General features: G+C 39.3%; 1 protein-coding gene across 4 annotated transcripts in view; it reads left to right on the top strand.

Moving 5' to 3' along the window:
* Positions 1-18559, top strand: part of Tpgs2 (tubulin polyglutamylase complex subunit 2) — a 41711-nt gene that overhangs the window by 1294 nt on the left and 21858 nt on the right. For 3 of the 4 annotated variants that reach the window (XR_003952537.1, NM_001142698.1, NM_001004361.2), the window contains exons 2-4: positions 9317-9396; positions 16353-16440; positions 18398-18526. Coding sequence is in view for 3 of the 4 variants with exons in the window: in NM_001142698.1 (NP_001136170.1) it covers positions 9317-9396; positions 16353-16440; positions 18398-18526 (297 nt within the window). In the remaining variant the exon portion in view is untranslated. Of the gene's footprint in view, positions 1-1674; positions 1772-9316; positions 9397-16352; positions 16441-18397; positions 18527-18559 lie in introns of those variants that run through there. The other variant, NM_001142697.1, reaches the window with a different exon arrangement.

Raw genomic sequence — 18559 nt, 5'->3', positions numbered from 1 at the left:
TATCTCCATCCCAGTGTCTCCTGTTCATTGTTCAAATTTCTGATCTAAGTATTATCTCTAATAAACCTTACTCACATACACCCTTCCACCTTGCTCTCTCGTAAACCTTTTTTGTGTTTTTTTTTTTTTTCTCACCTTAGCAGCAGCTATAAGCACTATGTGAAATTGTGTGTTTTGTGTAGTAGAAATCTGCGACCAGGCCTGATTTAGTCTAGCAATGTATGATTTGTTTAATATGTTAAAACGAATGTAATAGAGTGTTAGTAGAATAAAGGACAAAGCCTACATTATCAATAACTGCCAAAAAGGTACTTGACAAAATCTAGCACTCATTCTTGATGAAGAAAAATGTATGTTACAAATAGGAAGTACCAGTAATATTGACACATGTTTGTAATCCCATCACAGGAAAAGTATGATGGTGATGATGAAGTCAGGCTGAACTAATAATAAGGTTTTATTTTCCCCTCAAAAGAACAATTAAAAAATAGAATAGAATACATCATCATTTGATAAGGGGCATCAGTGCGTAATCTCATAGCTAACATCATGTTGAAAGACTACCTGCTTTACACTTAAGCTCAAGAACAACAACAAAATATGCTAAAAGGGCAGCAAAGCTGGTCCAGGTGTGCTGATTCTCTAGGCTCATTTTGCCTAGAAATGAGATAAAAAGCAGAAAGTGATAAAACAAAAATCAACAAATGGGGAAAAGCAGGCAAGGAAGCTTAAAAAAACAATCTGTGGGAGTTTTCAAGAGTCTTTTCACTGAAACCACACAGGGCATACTTAATTTCTCTAACAACATGCTTGTAACAGTATGTCTAAAGTGTCCTCTTAAACTGAGGAGTCCAGAATTTCCTTTACCTAGCATGTACCAACTCCAGTCTCTCCCCACCCCTGAAGAAAACCATACATTCCACACACTTTATTTGCATTTCAGTTTGGAGATGGTGAGCCATTTTCATCTAGTGATGATGGAAACGTCACTGAAATCTAGCTTCTTAAATGCCATTCTAGAGCCAACTTTATAAGTAGGTCTTGTAAAGGACTGCAGTCTCCAGTCTACTGATAATTATGCCACTGATCTCTACACTTAAAGGTGGTAAAAATAGACAATTTTTGTAACATGTAGTTGCTACAATAAAGATAATAGATCCCCTCTCAAATGGGCCTCAATTTTAGCTGTCTCACTCCATATTCCCTCCCTTGTCCTCCTCTTTCCTTCTCATTCCCACTGATCCTGTTGTCCCATCCTGCCCCCTAAATCCATTCATAACTATCTATTCTATTTCCCTTTCCTAAAGAGATCTCTGTGCCTACATCCACTCCCAGTCCCTTAAACTATACCTAACTTCTCTGGGTCTCTATATGGTAGCTTGGTTATCATTGACTTAACAGCTGATATCCACATATAAGCAAGTACATACCATATTTGCCTTTCTGGGTCTGGATTACTGTACTGGCTAGTTTTGTGTCAACTTGACACAGCTGGAGTTATCACAGAGAAAGGAGCTTCAGTTGAGGAAATGCCTCTATGAGATCCAACTGTAAGGCATTTTCTCAATTAGTGATCAAGGGGGAAAGGCCCCTTGTGGGTGGGACCATCTCTGGGCTGGTAGTCTTGGTTCTATAAGAGAGCAGGCTGAGCAAGCCAGGAGAAGCAAGCCAGTAAAGAACATCTCTCCATGGCTTCTGCATCAGCTCCTGTTTCCTGACCTGCTTGAGTTCCAGTCCTGACTTCCTTGGTGATGAGCAGCAGTATGGAAGTGTAAGCCGAATAAACCCTTTCCTCCCCAACTTGTTTCTTGGTCATGATGTTTGTGCAGGAATAGAAACCCTGACTAAGACAGTTGTCTTACTCAGAATGATTTTTTTTCTAGTTCTATTCATTTGCCTGTTAGTTTCTTTCTTTTTTTTTTTTTTAACAACTGAATAATGTTTCCATTGTATAAATATACCACATTTTCTTTATTCAGTCTGTTGAGGGACATCTAGGTTGTTCCCAATTTCTGGCTGCTATTAGTAGAGTATCAATGAACATGGTTGAGCAATTGTCTCTGAGATAGGATAAAGGGTCCTTTGGTCGGTGCCCAAGAGTGGTACAGCTGGCTCTTGAGGTAGATTCTCATCTTCCTTAGGAACTGATTTCCATAGCAGCTGTACAGGTTTTTGCTCCCACCAGAAATGGATGTGCGTTCCCTTATTCTACATCCTCACCAGCATGAGCCATCACTTGTTTCATTGGCCCTTCTGACTGATGTAAGTTGAAATCCTAAAGTAGCTTTGATTTGCATTTCCCTTTCCTAAAGAGATCTCTGTGCCTACACCCACTCCCAGTCCCTTACTCTATACCTAACTTCAATGGGTCTCTGTATGGTAGCTTGGTTATCATTGACCTAACAGCTTATATCCACATATAAGCATGTTGAATATTTCTTTCAGGGTTTCCCAGCCATTTGAGTTTCCTTGTAGTGGTAAATTATTAAAGTCCCCTCTATGCTCCCTTCTGGTGCACACACCTCTTGTGCACCTGCCCAAGAGCCTTGGATTCACAAATAAAAGACACACATATGCTGGCTTATTTTTAATATGCCTTAACTAGCTCAATGGCTAGGCACTTCCAAACCTCCCCACAGCTAGCACACTTTCCCCTTCCTAAGTTAATACTAAATCTATATTCTATCTTTGCTGCCCTTGACCCTTCTGGGCAGCCCTTCTGGGGCTGCTTTCCCTTTTGCACCTATATTTTGGCCGTCTCTCCCGCTTGCTCCTTCCCAATGTGGTCAGTCCTGGGAATCCCTTCTCTCTCTCCTGATTTTCTTGCCTGGGAATCCTAAAAGTCCCGCCTCTGTCTCCCTGCCCAGTCATTGGCTGCTGGCAACTTTATTTCCCAATCAGAGCCAAGTGGGGGCAGGCTTCCTTTGCCTACGTGTGCACACTGCAGAAGGTTTTTGGGTAACATATTTATCATGGGCACACAAGCTGCTACATTTCCTCTTTTAGGAATTCTCTGTTTGCGCCATCCATTCTTTAATTGGGTTATTTGTTTTCTTAACATCTAGTTTTTCGAGTTCTTTATATATTTTGGCTATTAGGCCTCTATTGGATGTATACTTGGTAAGAATTTTTTTTCTCATTCCTTAGGCTGCTGCTTTGTCAAATAATAGTATCCTTTGCCTTGCAGACAATTTTCAGTTTCCTGAAGTTCAGTTTCTTAATTATTGATCTTAGTGCCTGTACTAATAATGGTATTCTGTTCAGAAAGTCTTTTCCTGTGCCGATGAGTTTAAGGCTTTTCCCCACTTTCTCTTCTACTAGGTTTAGTGTATCTGGTTTTATGTTAATGTCTTTAATCAATTTGGAGTTGAGTTTTGTGCAGTGTGATAAGTATAGATCTGTTTGGATACAGCCATCCAGTGTGACCAGCACAAGTTTTCCAGTGTTTATTTCTGGACTTTTATCAAAAGTCGGGTGTCCATAGGTGTCTAGATTTATGTCTGAATCTTCAATTCAATGTCATTGGTCAACATGTCTATGTTTGTGCTGCTACTGTTTCCTTTTCATTACTGTAGGTTTATAGTACAACTTGACATTGGCAATGATGATTTCTCCTGCATATCTTTTGTCATTCAGTATTGTTTTAGTTATCTTGAGTTTTCTGTGTTTCCATACGAAGGTGAAAACTGTTGTTCTTTCAAGATCAGTGAAGAATTGTATTGCAGTTTGAATGGCTTCCCAGTGAAACTTTCAGGACCACTTATGTATACGATCCTATCATCTGCAAACAATCAAATTTTGACTTCTTCCTTTCCAGTTTGTGTCCCTTTGACCTCTTCCAGTTCTCTTATTGCTCTAGCAAAGACTTCAAGTACGATATGGAATAGTTAGAGAGAGTGGGCAGTCTTATCTTGTTCCTCATTGTAGTGGAAATGCTTTGATTTCTCGCATTTGTGTGAATGTTGACTAGATTACATTTGCTGATCTTCATATATTAAACCATTCCTCTATCTCTGGGATGAAACATGCTTGGTCATAGTGGATATCTTTTTGATGTGTTCTTGAATTCAGTTTGTAAGTATTTCATTAAGTGTTTTTGCATCTATGTTCATATGGGAAATTGGTCTGTAATTCTATTTTTTTGCTGAGTCTTTATGTGGTTTGGATATCAGGGTGACTGTGGCCTTATAAAATGAATGTTTCTTCTGTTTCTATTTTGTGAAATAATTTCAGGACTATTTGGTATTAACTCTTCTTTGAAAGTCTGGTAAAACCAGGCAGTGGTGGCACATGCCTTTAATCCCAGCACTTGGGAGGCAGAGGCAGGGGTAGGTGGATTTCAGAGTTCTAGGCCAGCCTGGTCTACAGAATGAGTTCCAGGACAGCCAGGGCTACACAGAGAAACCCTGTCTCGAAAAACCAAAAAACAGAAAAAGAAGAAAAGGAAGTCTGGTAAAACTATCTGGCCCTGAACTTTCTTTAGTTGGGAGACTTTTAAGGACTGCTTCTATTTCACAAGGGGTTATAAGATTATTTAAATATTTATCTGATCTTGATTAGTGACTTGGTAATTTTCCATTCCATTTAGATTTTCTAATTTTGTGGAAGTTTTTAAAGTGTGTCCTTATAATTCTCTGAATTTCCTAGGTGTCTGTTCTATCCACCTTTTCATTTCCAGTTTTCTTAATTTCAATATTCTCTCTGCTTTTTAATTAACTTAGATAAAGGTATTTTGATTTTACTGATTTTTCTCAAAAATCCCAACTCTTTGTTTCATTGATTCCTTTATATTGTTTATATTTTATAGATTTCAGTCTGGGTTTGATCATTTCTTTCTGAATACTACTTTTGGGTCAATTTCTTCTTTTTGTTCTAGAATTTTCAAATATGCTGTTAATTTGCTAGTATGAAATCTCTGAAGTTTTGTTTTGTTAATGTAGGCACTTAATGCTATGAACTTTCCTCTTAGCACCTGCTTCAATGTGTTCATAAGTTTGGGTGTGTTGTGCATTCATTTTAATTGAATTCTAGAAAGTCTTTATTTGTCTTGACACTGTCTTGACCCATTTTTCATTAAGTAGAGAGATGTTTAGTTTCCATGGCTTTGTTAGCGTTCTTCTTTCTTTTAGAATGTGCTTTCATGCCCTTTCCACGTGCAGCAGATAGTAATGAGTTTTCCTTCAGATTATTTACAACTGGCATTTGGTTATTTGTTTATATGCCCCTATGGAAAAACATGCTTGTGCCACATGTGGCTTGTCCTTATGATTGTAAACTTTACTCAGTTGACTTTTCTTAACCTCAGAGTATACATTGTCGGATGCTCTGAATAAAGTTGTCTATTACATGAGACTTTAGTCTGCCCCACATTTAGGCCCTGCTTTCTCAGGTTTACACTGTCAACTAGATCAGTAAATAGTTAACCTCTTTAGGTTGCAGTTTTCCTTCTGGTGCCTTCTGTGGGGATAGATTTGTAGACAAATATTGTTTAAATTTGGTTTTATCATGGAATGCTGCCTGTGCCCTGGACCACCCACTACCCGGCCCTACTTGTCACTGGGGGTTGGAGACAAGGTGGTGCAGAATCAAAGGCACAGACTCCTGGAGCAGGTGAGAACACTGCAGCAAGCTCAAATGAACACTGCCACAAGCCCATTAGTAATCCACAGGAGCACCCTTTATGCCCTCCACCTGCATCCCATTGGTTCCAAGCAAGTATCTTTTCCTTCCAAGCAACAATTGGCTGGCATTGTCTGTGACAGCAATCCTTGGTCTTAGGCAGTCTTCAATTAGATCCTCCTGCAGGAGTTGCCTTTGGCTGCATGGCCCCTGGCATTTATGCAGAGGCCACCGAGCTCCTCCTATAGTGGAATATCTTGTTTTCTCCACTATTGTAAGTTTTGCTGAGTATAGTAGTCTGAGGTGGTCTCATAGAGTATGTAAGACAGCTGTCCAGGCCGTTCTAGCATTTAAGAGTCTCCACGGAGAAGTCAGGTGTTATTCAATTAATAAAGGTCTGCCTTTATATATTATTTGGTCTTTTTCCATCATAGTTTTAATAGTCTTTATTTATTCTGTATGTTTAATATTTTGTGCTTAGAGGATTTTCTTTTCTGGTCCAGTCTATTTGGTGTTCTATATACTTCTTGTATCTTGGCATCTTCTTTAGGTTAGTTAAATCTCCTATGATCATATTGAAAATGTTTCTACACCTTTGACCTGGGTTGCTTCTCCTTTCTCTATCCATATTATTATTAGAATTGGTTTTTTCATAGTGTCCCATATTTTCTGGATGTGTCATTACAGGATTTTTTTTTAATTTAATACTTTCATTTCTTCTATTGTTTCGTCAATAGTGTAGATTCTTTCTTTCATCTCTTGTATTCTGTTGTCTCTGAGGTTCCTATTCATGTTCCTAAAGTTTTCCTTTCCAGATTTCCCACAGATTGGGTTTTCTTTTTTGATTGTATTTCCTTGTAGATTGTGATTGTAGATCTTGAATGTTTTAGTTAGTCATTTCCTTCCATTGTTGTGTTTTCATAGATTTCTTTAAGGGAGTTCTTCATTTCCTTTTTAAGGACCTCGGTCATATTCATAAAGGCTATTTTAAGGTCTTTGTCTTTATTCCAGCTATGCTCCAGTACTCAGGGTCTGCTGTGGCAGGGTTGCTGGGTTCTGGTGGAGACATACATTGTCCTGGATGTTATTGACTGTGCTTTAGGCCATCTGGGTTTTGGAAGGTTGTAATACTAGGTGCTGAGAATCTAGGCTTGTCCTTTTGCAGGTGGATGTTGTGTCCGCTTGTTTGTTACCCTTTCTGGCTTTCAGGACAGTGTGGTAGCTGTGTGTTCCCTATTAGGAAGTTCTTCTGGTATCTTAGCTGTGGCCACTGGAGGCTCCAGTACAGTGTGCTTCTGGGTATTGAGGGCTCACACTTAGGCTTAGGGATGAGCTCAGAGGGGGGTCTGAGGAGGCCCCTAAGGAGGAGGAAAGCAGGGTGTTCCACCACGATCTGCTTAGTTCCATGGGAACAAGGGCAGAGAGCAGTGTTCCTTTGCCCACCCTCAATGTTCTTTTTTGCTTCTGTTATCAGAACAATGGCTTGGATTTATTGTATGGTGGCTCTGGATTCAAAGAAAGGAAAAGGAAAACTTTCTGTTGTCTTAAAGTTTAAGTGTAAAACTGGCATAGCTTGTCTTTATTGGTTTTATTGGTTGGGGCAGTAGAAAAACCGACTCTATAAATTCAAGAAGGTGGAAAGACTACCTTGCAGGAAGAAGTGGTGTGAGCATGCAAAGAAGGAAGGAATTGATACCACCCAACTTTAGACTAGTGACTACATGGAGTGCAAACAGTGGGTAATTGTGTGTCCTTCTTGCAACCTTAGACACCAGACTCCCCATAGATAGCTGAAATACATCACTATACAACTGCCACCAAAGGAATAGACAGCATCTTCCCTCCTAACTTCCAAAGATGTAGAAAGACTCACCTATATTCTTCAGTTTTAGCAACATACTTTTAGTATCTTAAAACATTAAAAGTAAAACGTGTGTGTGTGTGTGTAATTCTATAGTAAGTTTTAGCTTTTCAAAAACACTTCAATTTTTGCTTCTTCAGCAAAAGTAGTAGTATTTTGTCTTACTGAAGTCAGAGGAAAGTGAAGACTCATCTCTTTTCATGTATCTACTGACTACGTAAAGATTACAACTGGTCAAGTTCTGAATTCTTAGTTCCTACATTGATCGGTTCCTGCATTTCAAGATTTGAGTTTTCTGACAACTTGGAGAAAATCTCATGATCCATAGAAAGGGCCCTGACACAATAACAAGATCAGTCATCCACATAAACTTGTATTAAAAGAATGCAGGAAGACTTTTAAAGTCAACCTTGAGCTTACATGCACATTCACATGCATAGCATACACACATATATGTGCACATCAAAAACTCATTAAAGTTTTGTTGATATTATGCTTAGATTCCATATTAAAAAATCAGTATACAGCTCAAAATGTAAACATGTAGCATTTACCTTACATTGCATAGGATATGGTGTCATGAAAACTAGAGATCACTGCTAGCAAGAATAAAGTGGTTTTGTGGTGGAGGTAGAACTTGAAAAAAATTATGTATAAACACAAGCATGGACTCAGAATTCTAGATGCCTACAGTATGAAATTAAGGATGTTAACATGGCACTGTGAAAGTGGTAAGGATTGAATCATTTCTTTTTATCTTTCTGTTAGTTGGCTGGCAGTGTTTTGTTTTGGTTTCCTTTGTTTTATGGATCCTCTTACTGTGTCCTTTCCCCAACTCCAGTCTTGCATTTATTTGGGCACTGTTTGATACACAGCCTAAGCTTTCCTGGAACTCACTAACATAGTGTAGCCTCTACTTCTGGTACATCCAACTCCCTCAGTCTGGCAAATACTTCCAATAGAGGTTGGTGCCAATACCTAGCTTAGATTAGTTTTTAAATCCTGAACTCTGCCAAATAGAATGATATGTTCAGGAGATATTTAGAAAAAAAAATGTTAGAAATCAAGTCTTTCTTTTGGTTGTTGTTTTCTGGTTTTTTGAGACAGAGTCTTTCTTTGTAGTCCTGTCTGTCCTGGAACTTGCCTTGTGGACCATATTGGCCTCTGTCTCACTGATCTCTCCCTGCTTTTCTCTGATTCTTGAGTACTGGGTTAAAGCAATGCACCACCACTCCTGGATAAGTCTTATTTTTTTTTTATTTTTTTTCCATTTTTTATTAGGTATTTAGCTCATTTACATTTCCAATGCTATACCAAAAGTCCCCCATACCCACCCACCCCCACTCCTCTACCCACCCACTCCCCCTTTTTGGCCCTGGCGTTCCCCTGTACTGGGGCATATAAAGTTTGCGTGTCCAATGGGCCTCTCTTTCCAGTGATGGCCGACTAGGCCACTGGATAAGTCTTATTTCTTATAGAAAGTTAAAGTGGTGCTATTCCTCATTCTTTTTAACTGTAAGAACTAAATACTTGGATATTTACTAAGAAGGCCAGTGTGCAATCACTGAAAGTTTAGAATCTCTGTACTTTGTTCAACTAGATAAATGTAGAAGATTGTAGAGGTTCTGGTGGTGGTCTTCCTTAGGGTTATGCCATGTCTTCCCAAGTTATGGTACTGGGATTGGGGGCTCGGCCAGTCCTTTCCTTTGCTCATGGGGGATGTAAACACTCATCAGAAGGATTGGCTAGCCATAGAGCAGTCATCAACACTTAATCAACATAAAACACACAATGTAAGCAAGTCTATTACAACTTTGTACTCTGTTTTACTTCTAGAATCTTCCCCAGGTGTGACCGAGGTGAGCATAATAGAAAAGCTGCCTGCTGAGCGTCATATGATTTCTTCATGGGAACAGGTAAGTGTTTGTGTGTGGAATTTTCATCTCCCAACACAGAAAAGTTAACTTAAATGCCCCTGGGAAGAAATGATTAGGACAAGAAACTTACGATTATGTCAGGTAACAGCTGCCTTTTGTTCCATTCCACTTTCCCAGCAAAGTGTCTCTTATGGTAAGCTATGGAAGCAGTGGGTGTTATAAACTGTGATCCTGTACACACACACACATACACACACACACACACACACACACACACACACACACACACACACCACAGAAATTACAAGCCCAACCATGGAAGAAAAAGATGCCGAGTTAGACAGAAAATGGTAAGTGTTGTGGGAAACCACTAGCCAGATCTGTGGCTGATTCTAACTAGTTGTCCTCTGGTGGTTAATCAGACTTAATGCTTTTTATTAACAGAACTTTTCATAATTCAGATCTAATGAAAGACTCTGCCTCTTAATTTTTTACAACATCTCAGTGTCAGGAGAGTTACATTGTTATTAAGCATCTTGGTGACATTGCATGGTTACAGAGTCCCTGCCAGTTGTTGATTGGTTACTCTCCAGTGCAGTGTGCTGATAATTGAACTACAGCTCAGAGTTTGGCAAAGATCACTTTTCTTTTGAGCCTTACTCTAGAGTATGACCATAGATTGTAAGTTGTCTTGCAGATGTGTCTTTCACATACTCTGCAGTGAGTCTACTGTAAGCATTTTAGCACATAACAAGTAACAATCCCCTTCAGCTCCCCACACTCCTACTCTTCTACTTAATGCTTCAGTTCCTCTCTCTTCAGTATGTTGGCAGCTTTCCTCTAGGGGCTTGCTAATCTCTTTGAAATCTAAATAAAGCAAAGCAAAACATTCAAATTTTTTGGTTGTGTATAAATTTCCTCTAAGCATTTCTTGTTTGTGCTTGACTTTCTAGTTTCTTGGCTGTAATATTAGGGTATATATTTGCGTTTTTGCTTTTTGGGTTGGGGGGCACTGACTGGTATAACTTCTCTTAGTACTGCTTTTGTTATACCTTGTAAGCTTGGTTATTAGCATGTTTAAATTTTTACTTTATCCTTGTTTTAAGAAGTGTCTGCATTTCTTTTAGACTTCTTCATTGAATCATTGTTCCCTGGAAAGAATGTTGTTTAGCTGATACATTTTAAGTTCCTCCTACTGACTTCTACTTTTATTCCATTGTAGTCAGAATTTTCTTTGAATTTCATGAGATGTGCTTTATAGCTTATCATACTTTTCATATAGAGTATTTCATGTGATAGTAAGAAGGGTGGTTTCTGCAGCTTTGGGTTGAAATGGACTGTAAATGTATATTATGTCTATAAGGTCTGGTTTCTATTGATTTATATGATTGACTTGCTCACCATTAAAAGTTATCTATTGATAAAACAGTACCTGACTGCTGTTGGTTGAGAGTCTGTTCCTTTGTTAGATTAGATGTCTTTATTAAATACTTTGTCACATATATTATACATATATATTTATAATTATTACTTCCTCCTGTTTAGTTGGCCCAGTTTCATTTCTATAATCACCATCTCTTTTTATGGTTTCTGACTTAAAGTCTACTTTACCTGATACAAGTGTAGCTACTCCTACTCACTTTTGATTTGTTTCTGCATGTTATGGTGATCTGTTTTCCATTACTATAATAACACCTGGGAGAAATCATTTGGAAAGACAAAATGTTTATTTTGACTCATAGTTTTAGAGATTTCAAGCTGTAGTTTCTTGGTATTTGCTTTTGGGACTTTGTAAGGTGGTATACCATTGCTGGAGTATGTAGTGAAGAAAGCTGTTTCTTTCCTAGCACCTGGGAGTCAGAGAGCAGAAAGGTAGAGGCTCGAATCCACTGTCCCCCCTAAGGACATGTTCCCACTGATCTAAGACTTCCAACTAGGTCCCACCTTATAAAAGGTCCACCACTTCCCGAAGTCTCTAATCCATAAGCCTGTGGGAGACAGCCAAGACCCAAACCGTAGCACATAAACCTTCTATACTTGCACTCTCAGATTCTGTGATCTGTCTAGTGAAGTGAGTTTCTAGCAGCATATCATTGGGTTTTGGGTTCATGTTTTGCTCTCCATTCAACCAATCTGTATCTTTTAGTTAGGGAACCCTAATCCTTTATATTTAAGGTTATTGCTGACAAAGACATGATTACCATTTTGTTAATTTTTTTTCCTGCCAATTTTCTAGAGCCTGTGACTTTTTATCTTCTCCTGTTGCCCATTCTATAGCTCGATTATCTACTCTTCATGATAATTTATTCTCATTCATTCTCTCTCTTGGATTTTTGTGGTGGTGGTATTTGATTGGTTTGGGGGAGTTGGTTTTGGTTTTGGGTTTTGGTTTGTTTTTCTGTAACTTCTATGTGTTTTCATGAAAGTGGTTGTTAATTCTCCTAGTTTCTATTCTACCGCTCTGGTAGAATACCCTGACTAAAACAACTTAGAGAAATGGTTTACTTTAGTTCACATTTCTCATTGCATGGAAGCCAAAGCCAAAACTTGAAGCATGTAATCATCTCCTCGGTCAAGACCAGAGAGAAATAAATGTGTGCGTGCTGAGTTGTGCTCAGTTCCCTGTCTAGACTTACACACTACTTACCCCTGCCTAGTAAATGATGCTAGTCACCGTAAGCACATGAGTTATCATAAGCAGTTAAGACAGTCCCCTGTAACTGTGCTCATAGGTAGTATAATCCACACAGCCCTCATTGAGATTCTCTTCGCAGGTCTTCTGTATTGTGAGTTGTCAATACAACTACCGCATCCTCCTTTCACTTCTAGTACAAAGCATCTTTTGTAGTCTTGTGGTGATGAGTCCCTCAGGTTCTACTTGTCTTAGATTTAATAATTCTTAATGTTTAAAAGCTATCTTGACTCTGTGCAGTATTTTTGGTTGTCTGCTTGCTTGCTTCTTTTCTTTCCTTTTTCCAGAACCCTGAGCATATACCATTCTTATCTCATCTGTATGGCTTCCAAAGAAATCTGATGTTAGGATCCTTCTGGTTTTATTTTAGTTTGAGATGGGGAAAACAAAATTAAGTTAGTCTTACAGATTTGGAGGTCTAAATGAATCATGGCAGGGAAGGTATAGCAAACAGAGCAACTTATAGCATGGTGACCAGGAAATAGAAAAAAAGAACTTCCTGTGCTAGTGGTCTTTCTCCTTTCTCCCTTATAGGACCTCATTACATGGCATACTGCCCTTGACTTGTAGGATGGATCTCCTGTCTCAATTAGTTCTGTCTAGAAACACTGACATACATACTCTGATTTATGCCTAACTAATCTGGGTACATCTGTAGACCAGTAAAAATGATCATGTTTCTTTTCTTAAAATTATTTTCTTCTAATTTTGATAGTTTGCTTATGTCATGATCTTTTAATTTTTTTTCTTGTTGGAATCGATTAGGGCAGAGGTTCTCAAACTGTGGGCCATAACCCCTTTGGCAAGCCTCTATCTTCAAATAGTTCCTAACAGTAGTAAAATTACAGATATATAGTAGCAATGAAAATAGTTTTGTGGTTGGGAAACTGTATTAAAGGGCCACAACATTAGGAAGGTTGAGAGCTGCCACATTAGGGCCTTTGAGCTTCCTAGACTGGCATATCAGTAACTGCAAGACTTTGAACTTCTAGACAAGATTTGGCGTTTTTTCCAATTGCCAATTATTTTCAGTAATTATTTCCTTGCATATTTTTCTGTGCTTCTCCCTCTTTATGAATACCCATTATACAATAGTTTGTACTCTTGATATATCACCTTAGAAATATCAAAGGCTGTTTTCACTTGTTAATCTTGCTTGGGATTGTTTCAGAGATCTGTATTCATATTCAAGCTTGGAAATCTTCCTCCTGCTTGATCTATTCCACTGGTGAGATTCTTAGTGTCTAACTTAGCTCTTTAACTTCAGAGTTTTGTTTTTTTTTTTTTGTCTGTTTATAATTGTTATTCCTTTAATTCATATCTTGTATCTTATAAATTTTCCTTTAAAAGCTTGCAGTTGCCTTTTTTTTGTTTTGTTTTTCGAGCAATTGACTTCTTAAGCAGTGAACTTTTTCTCATTAGGATCTATTCCTAAAATATTTTTTTCTTGAAGGTATTTTTTTTTGTTCTACTTTGTTTTGATTTATACTTTTTGTGTCACTTTTTCAGGTGGGCAGTTTTGTTTTGTTTTTGTTACGTGTTCCTACTAATATTTTTTACAGAATAGCTTTTTTGTTGTTGTTGTTTTTATTTTTGTTTTATTTTACATTTTTATTAGATTATTAGATTTTTTCTTTATTTACATATCAAATGTTATCCCCTTTCCTAGTTTCCCCTCCGAAAATCCCCTCTAACCCCCCCCCCTCCCCAACCCAACCACTCCTGCTTCCTGGCCCTGGCATTCCCCTATACTGGAGCATAGAACTTTCACAGGACCAAGGGCCTCTCCTCCCACTAATGACCGACTAGGCTATCCTCTGCTAATATGCAGCTAGAGCCATGAGTCCCACTCAGGGGGCAGTACCAGTCTCCCAGCAGTTGCATGTGTCCCTGGGGACAACTTGGAAAGCAGATTGAGGGAGGCAGGTGGAGAGCTGACTGGGAAATAGAGGTCTGGGGGATAGCAGGCTGCACAGGGCAGCTGAGCATGCTCCAGAGGACTCAGCAATGGGCGGGGGCGGGATTAAAAGTAACTTCTCATATCTTTTTTCCCTGTCAAGTTGAACCTTCTTCACCTCTAGGGTTTTGTAAATTTCATCTTAAAGTTTATTTTTGATCTCAGATTAGCAGTTTAAATGACAGTACCCAAGATCACTCGGCTAATGGCAGAGTTGGACTATGAACCCAAACTGTCTTGCTGCAGAACACCACACTTGGTACTTAAAACTGACAGTATGACCCAAAGTCAATGATGTACACAGTGGTTGCTATTATATCTTAGATGGATCCATAAGCCTAAAGCTTGGATAGTTGCTACTATATTGTCTTTTAACCTCTGCAACCATGTCAGAAGTTACTGGAGAAGGTTCTAGAAAAAATCTAAAGAACTTACCTCTTTCTACATTTCAGGGATTTGAGTTGATTAAAGACTAGTCAGATCTGTATATAGATGTAAGTGAGTTAGTATTTAAGTCTTGATCCTATTACTGCCTGAGAAAACACTAAGCTATCCCTTTGTTTTCTGCACGACTGTTTGAGTAAGGTGTTTGTTTGTTTCTTTTGTTTTGTTTTGTTTTGTTTTTCCCATAAGAAATACTTTTGTATATCATCTTTCAGGGAGGGGGCTGTTATTTGGCTTACACTTCCAGATCATAGTCTGTCATTAAGAAAGTCAGGACAAGAACTCAAGCAAGGCTGCAACCTAGAGATAGGAGCTTATGTACTTGCTTTGCATGGCTTGCTAAGGCTGTTTTCTTATAGAACTCAGGACTACCAGCCCAGGGATGGCACAGCCACAATGAGCTGCATCCCCGGCCCCCGCTTTGATCACTAATTGAGAAAATGCCCTATAGCTGTATCTCATGGAGGCATTTCCCTAACTGGGGCTTCTTTCTTGGAATGACTCTAGCTTGTGTCAAGTTGGCACACAAATCCAGCCAGTACAATTGACCCCTTGTCAACTTGGCACATAAACATGTCACTATTAAGCCATGGCCCTTGCTTTCTTATTCATCCCCAAGAACTCTCTTCTGAGAGCCTTCATCCAGCAGCTGATGGAGACAGATACAAACAGCAGGCAGAACTCTGGAAGTCTCGTGGAAAAGTGGGAGGAAGGATTGACGGAGCTGGAGGGATCAAGAATACCACAGGAAGACCTACATAGTAAACTAACCTGGGCCCATGGGAGCTCACAGATTGAGCCACCAATGAAAGAGCATGCATGAGCTAGATCTAGGCCCCCTACACAGATGTAGCAGATGTGCAACTTGTTCTTTATATGGGTCTCCTAACAGTTAGAGCAGGGTCTGTGTCTCTCTCTGTTGCCTGCCTTTGGATCCCTTTCTCATACCTGGGCTGCCTTCTCTGGTCTCAGTGAGAAAGGATGCCTTTAGTCCCACTGTGCCTTGATGTACCATGGCCATGAGGAGGCCTTCTTTTCTCTGAGGAATAGAGGAAGCAGGGATAGGGGGTTTGTAAGGGTGGGACTGGGAAGAGGGCTGCAGTCAGGCTGTAAAATGAATGAAGAAAATAAATAAATAAATAAATAAATAAATAAATAAATAAATAAATAACTTTATATGCCCCAATACAGGGGAACGCCAGGGCCAAAAAGTGGGAGTGGGTGGGTAGGGAAGAGGGGGGAGAGGGTATGGGGGACTTTTGGGATAGCATTGGAAATGTAAATGAAAATACCTAATAAAAAATATTTTTTAAAAAATAAAATAAATAAATAAGGAAAAAACCCATAAATAACTTAAGTCCCACAGTCTTTACAAATTCAAACACATGAAAAGTTTAGACCCTTTAAAATATCTAATCTCTTTAAAATCCAAAGTCTTTTAACTGTGGGTTCCAATAAAATACTTTCTTACTTCGAGACGGAAAATCACAGTCATAATCAAGTCAAAACAAAATCAAACTCCAACCAACCTATGCCTGGGATCCACTCATGATCTTCTGGACTCCTCCCAATGGCTTGGGTCACTTCCATAGCTCTGTTCTCTGTAGCACACAGATTGCCTTCTAGGCTCAGCTAGTATCGCTTCACTGCTGCTGCTGTTCTTGGTGGTCATCCCATGGTATTGACATCTCCAGAATGCTAGATCTTCTGCTGCAACTAGGTTTTATCTGGACACACACAAACTAGCAACCACTTGCTAGGCCCAATACCTCTCTAGTAATTTTGTAGGTAATTATCAATCTTCCTAGAGAAGATGGTTAACATTGTATGCAGAGCTCTGAGATAATAGCCTTCATTTTCTCTATAAGCCCTGACCTAACACCAAGCAATTTGTGGTTCTAGAAAAACAATTGTGTGATGCCTGAGGATGTGAGAAACTTCTACTTGATGACCAATGGTTTTCACATGACCTGGAGTGTGAAGCTAGATGGTAAGTCAGCCTCCTTGATTCTGGAGAACAGTTTCCTGTTGGAGTGGTTAGAGGAGGCAATGTTGAAGGGCCTTAGAATTGTAATAGCTTTTCTTTTATACTGTTTTTGTGAGTGTCAAGTGTCAAATCCAGAAGCTGTGATTCCCCGCCCCTCCCCCACCAAAGCCAATTGCTGCCATCAGTGCTTTACCAACTCTCACCCTGTTTGACTCTGGTTTGTCCTGATCTAGAAGCCCAATTTAGAGACTTCCTGTTAGAGGAAATCATTAGTCACCACAGAGAGAAGCCAAGCAACTCAAACATGAAGCACCTGAGAACTCGAACTCCTCCTTGGGACCCGCAAACACTACCTCTTAGCTTTCCTGAAACGGCTGACCAACTCTTCCAAGCTCAACCTCATTCTCACCATTGTGCAACTTCAAGGCTCTAATGCTCAAACTAGAGCTTCTTTCTTTACACCTGGCCCTATGTCACCAAACACCTTAGTTGCGGGCTTTTATCTAAGCCATGTGTCTGTTCTATGCCTAAACATTTGCATTGCAGTTGCAGAGGCCCAGCTTGTCAGCTTGTTAATTGCCAGGGATTCAGACAGCATGTGAACATGAGAAGTGGTACTACACACGCATATGAGAACTCTTCAAAAAGTTGATAGGCTAGGAAGTCCTGAACTAGCCTCTGGAGCCCAGCATGTTCTTGCTCGCACAGACCTACCAGGCCTGACCTCAGGAGTTGTTTTTCATTTTCACTTCCAGCCACATCCCACATAAGGAGGAATGATTTCTGTTGCACAAAAAGGCTACACAGCAGACCTCTCCCTTCCATGGATCTGCCTCCTGCTAGCACATCTAAGTTGCCTTTTTTTATAATTTCTAGAACTTCCTGTTAGTCTCCTATACCTAGTCAGAGGCACTTTTTATAGTTTATTGATGAATATCTGATATTAGTTTTTACGAAAATCATTCTATTGAGTAGCCTAAAAACCTTGTTCATAGCTGTAATATCTTCTGCTACCTAATTTGTCCATCCTGGTCTTTTTATCCCCATTACTAAATGGCTTAATGCAGTGACAGAAAGGGAAATGGAGTTAAAGAGATGGCTGCGTGGTTATCAGCATTTCCTGCTATTGCAGAGGAGTTTGGTTCCCCCATCACCTAGGCAACTCCAGGGGATCCAGTGACTCTTCTAGCTTGTAAGAACACCAACACACATAGCAAACACTCAGGTGCACATATGCATTAATTAAAGAATAATGTTTTTAAAGGGAGCAGAGGTAACCTTTGATATTTACTTTAGTGATCTTTCCTAATATTCCATGGTCTAAATGCCTTCACTCATTCTATCCCTTTTAGATTTCTAAGTATTTGTGTGTCACCCTTTATCTGGCATCCTTTATCAGTAGTAGTCTATATAGTATAAGGCAACATGTGTGTGCTATTCTTTAGTTAGACCATATTCACAAAAGACCAGATCGATTACACAAGAAGTACTTTCTATCAAGTAAGGGAAAGTGATTAACAGAAGGGGAGAGATTTTTCCATCATGACGGCTTATAATAAAGAGAGAAAGGGTCTGTTACATAAGCAAAACCATTATTTTCTTAGAAACTATAGTTCTGGCTAATAGAAGGGAAAAGTGATAATGTGTTTTAAGTTATTTACTCTTTAGTTACTAACTCTGAATTTTCTAGCCCTTTGAATATCCTTTTAAAATCTTTTCTTCAATAGCACCATTATAAGCATAGCTAGAACTATCCTTTCCATCATCCTTGGCACCCAGTTCCTCTGTTTACATGAAAGGCTAGTGGTCTGAGGTATATAATGAGTGATGTTGCTCTGTGCGCCTTCTATCCGGCTCCTCGGCCATGAAGCCATTCTTGGTGGGCTTATTGGGTATTCAAGCAAAACCGCTTTGGGCACCATGGTCTAAGCTATTACTTTGCCATTCTTTTTGTCTGTAGAGCACATTATTCCACTGGGAAGCATGGTGATTAACGGCATTTCAAAACTGACTCAGCTCATCCAGTCTTCTGTGTACTCACTTCCTAATGCACCAACTCTGGCAGACCTAGAGGACGATACTCAAGAAGGTAAAACCTCCCTTTGGGTTAGAAATTACCCTC

The sequence above is a fragment of the Mus musculus genome, chromosome 18 (assembly GCF_000001635.26).
Source record: "Mus musculus strain C57BL/6J chromosome 18, GRCm38.p6 C57BL/6J".
Taxonomy (NCBI): Eukaryota; Metazoa; Chordata; class Mammalia; order Rodentia; family Muridae; genus Mus; species Mus musculus.
The sequence above is the reverse complement of the archived record's forward strand: the minus strand, read 5'-3'. Positions and strand labels throughout refer to the sequence as shown.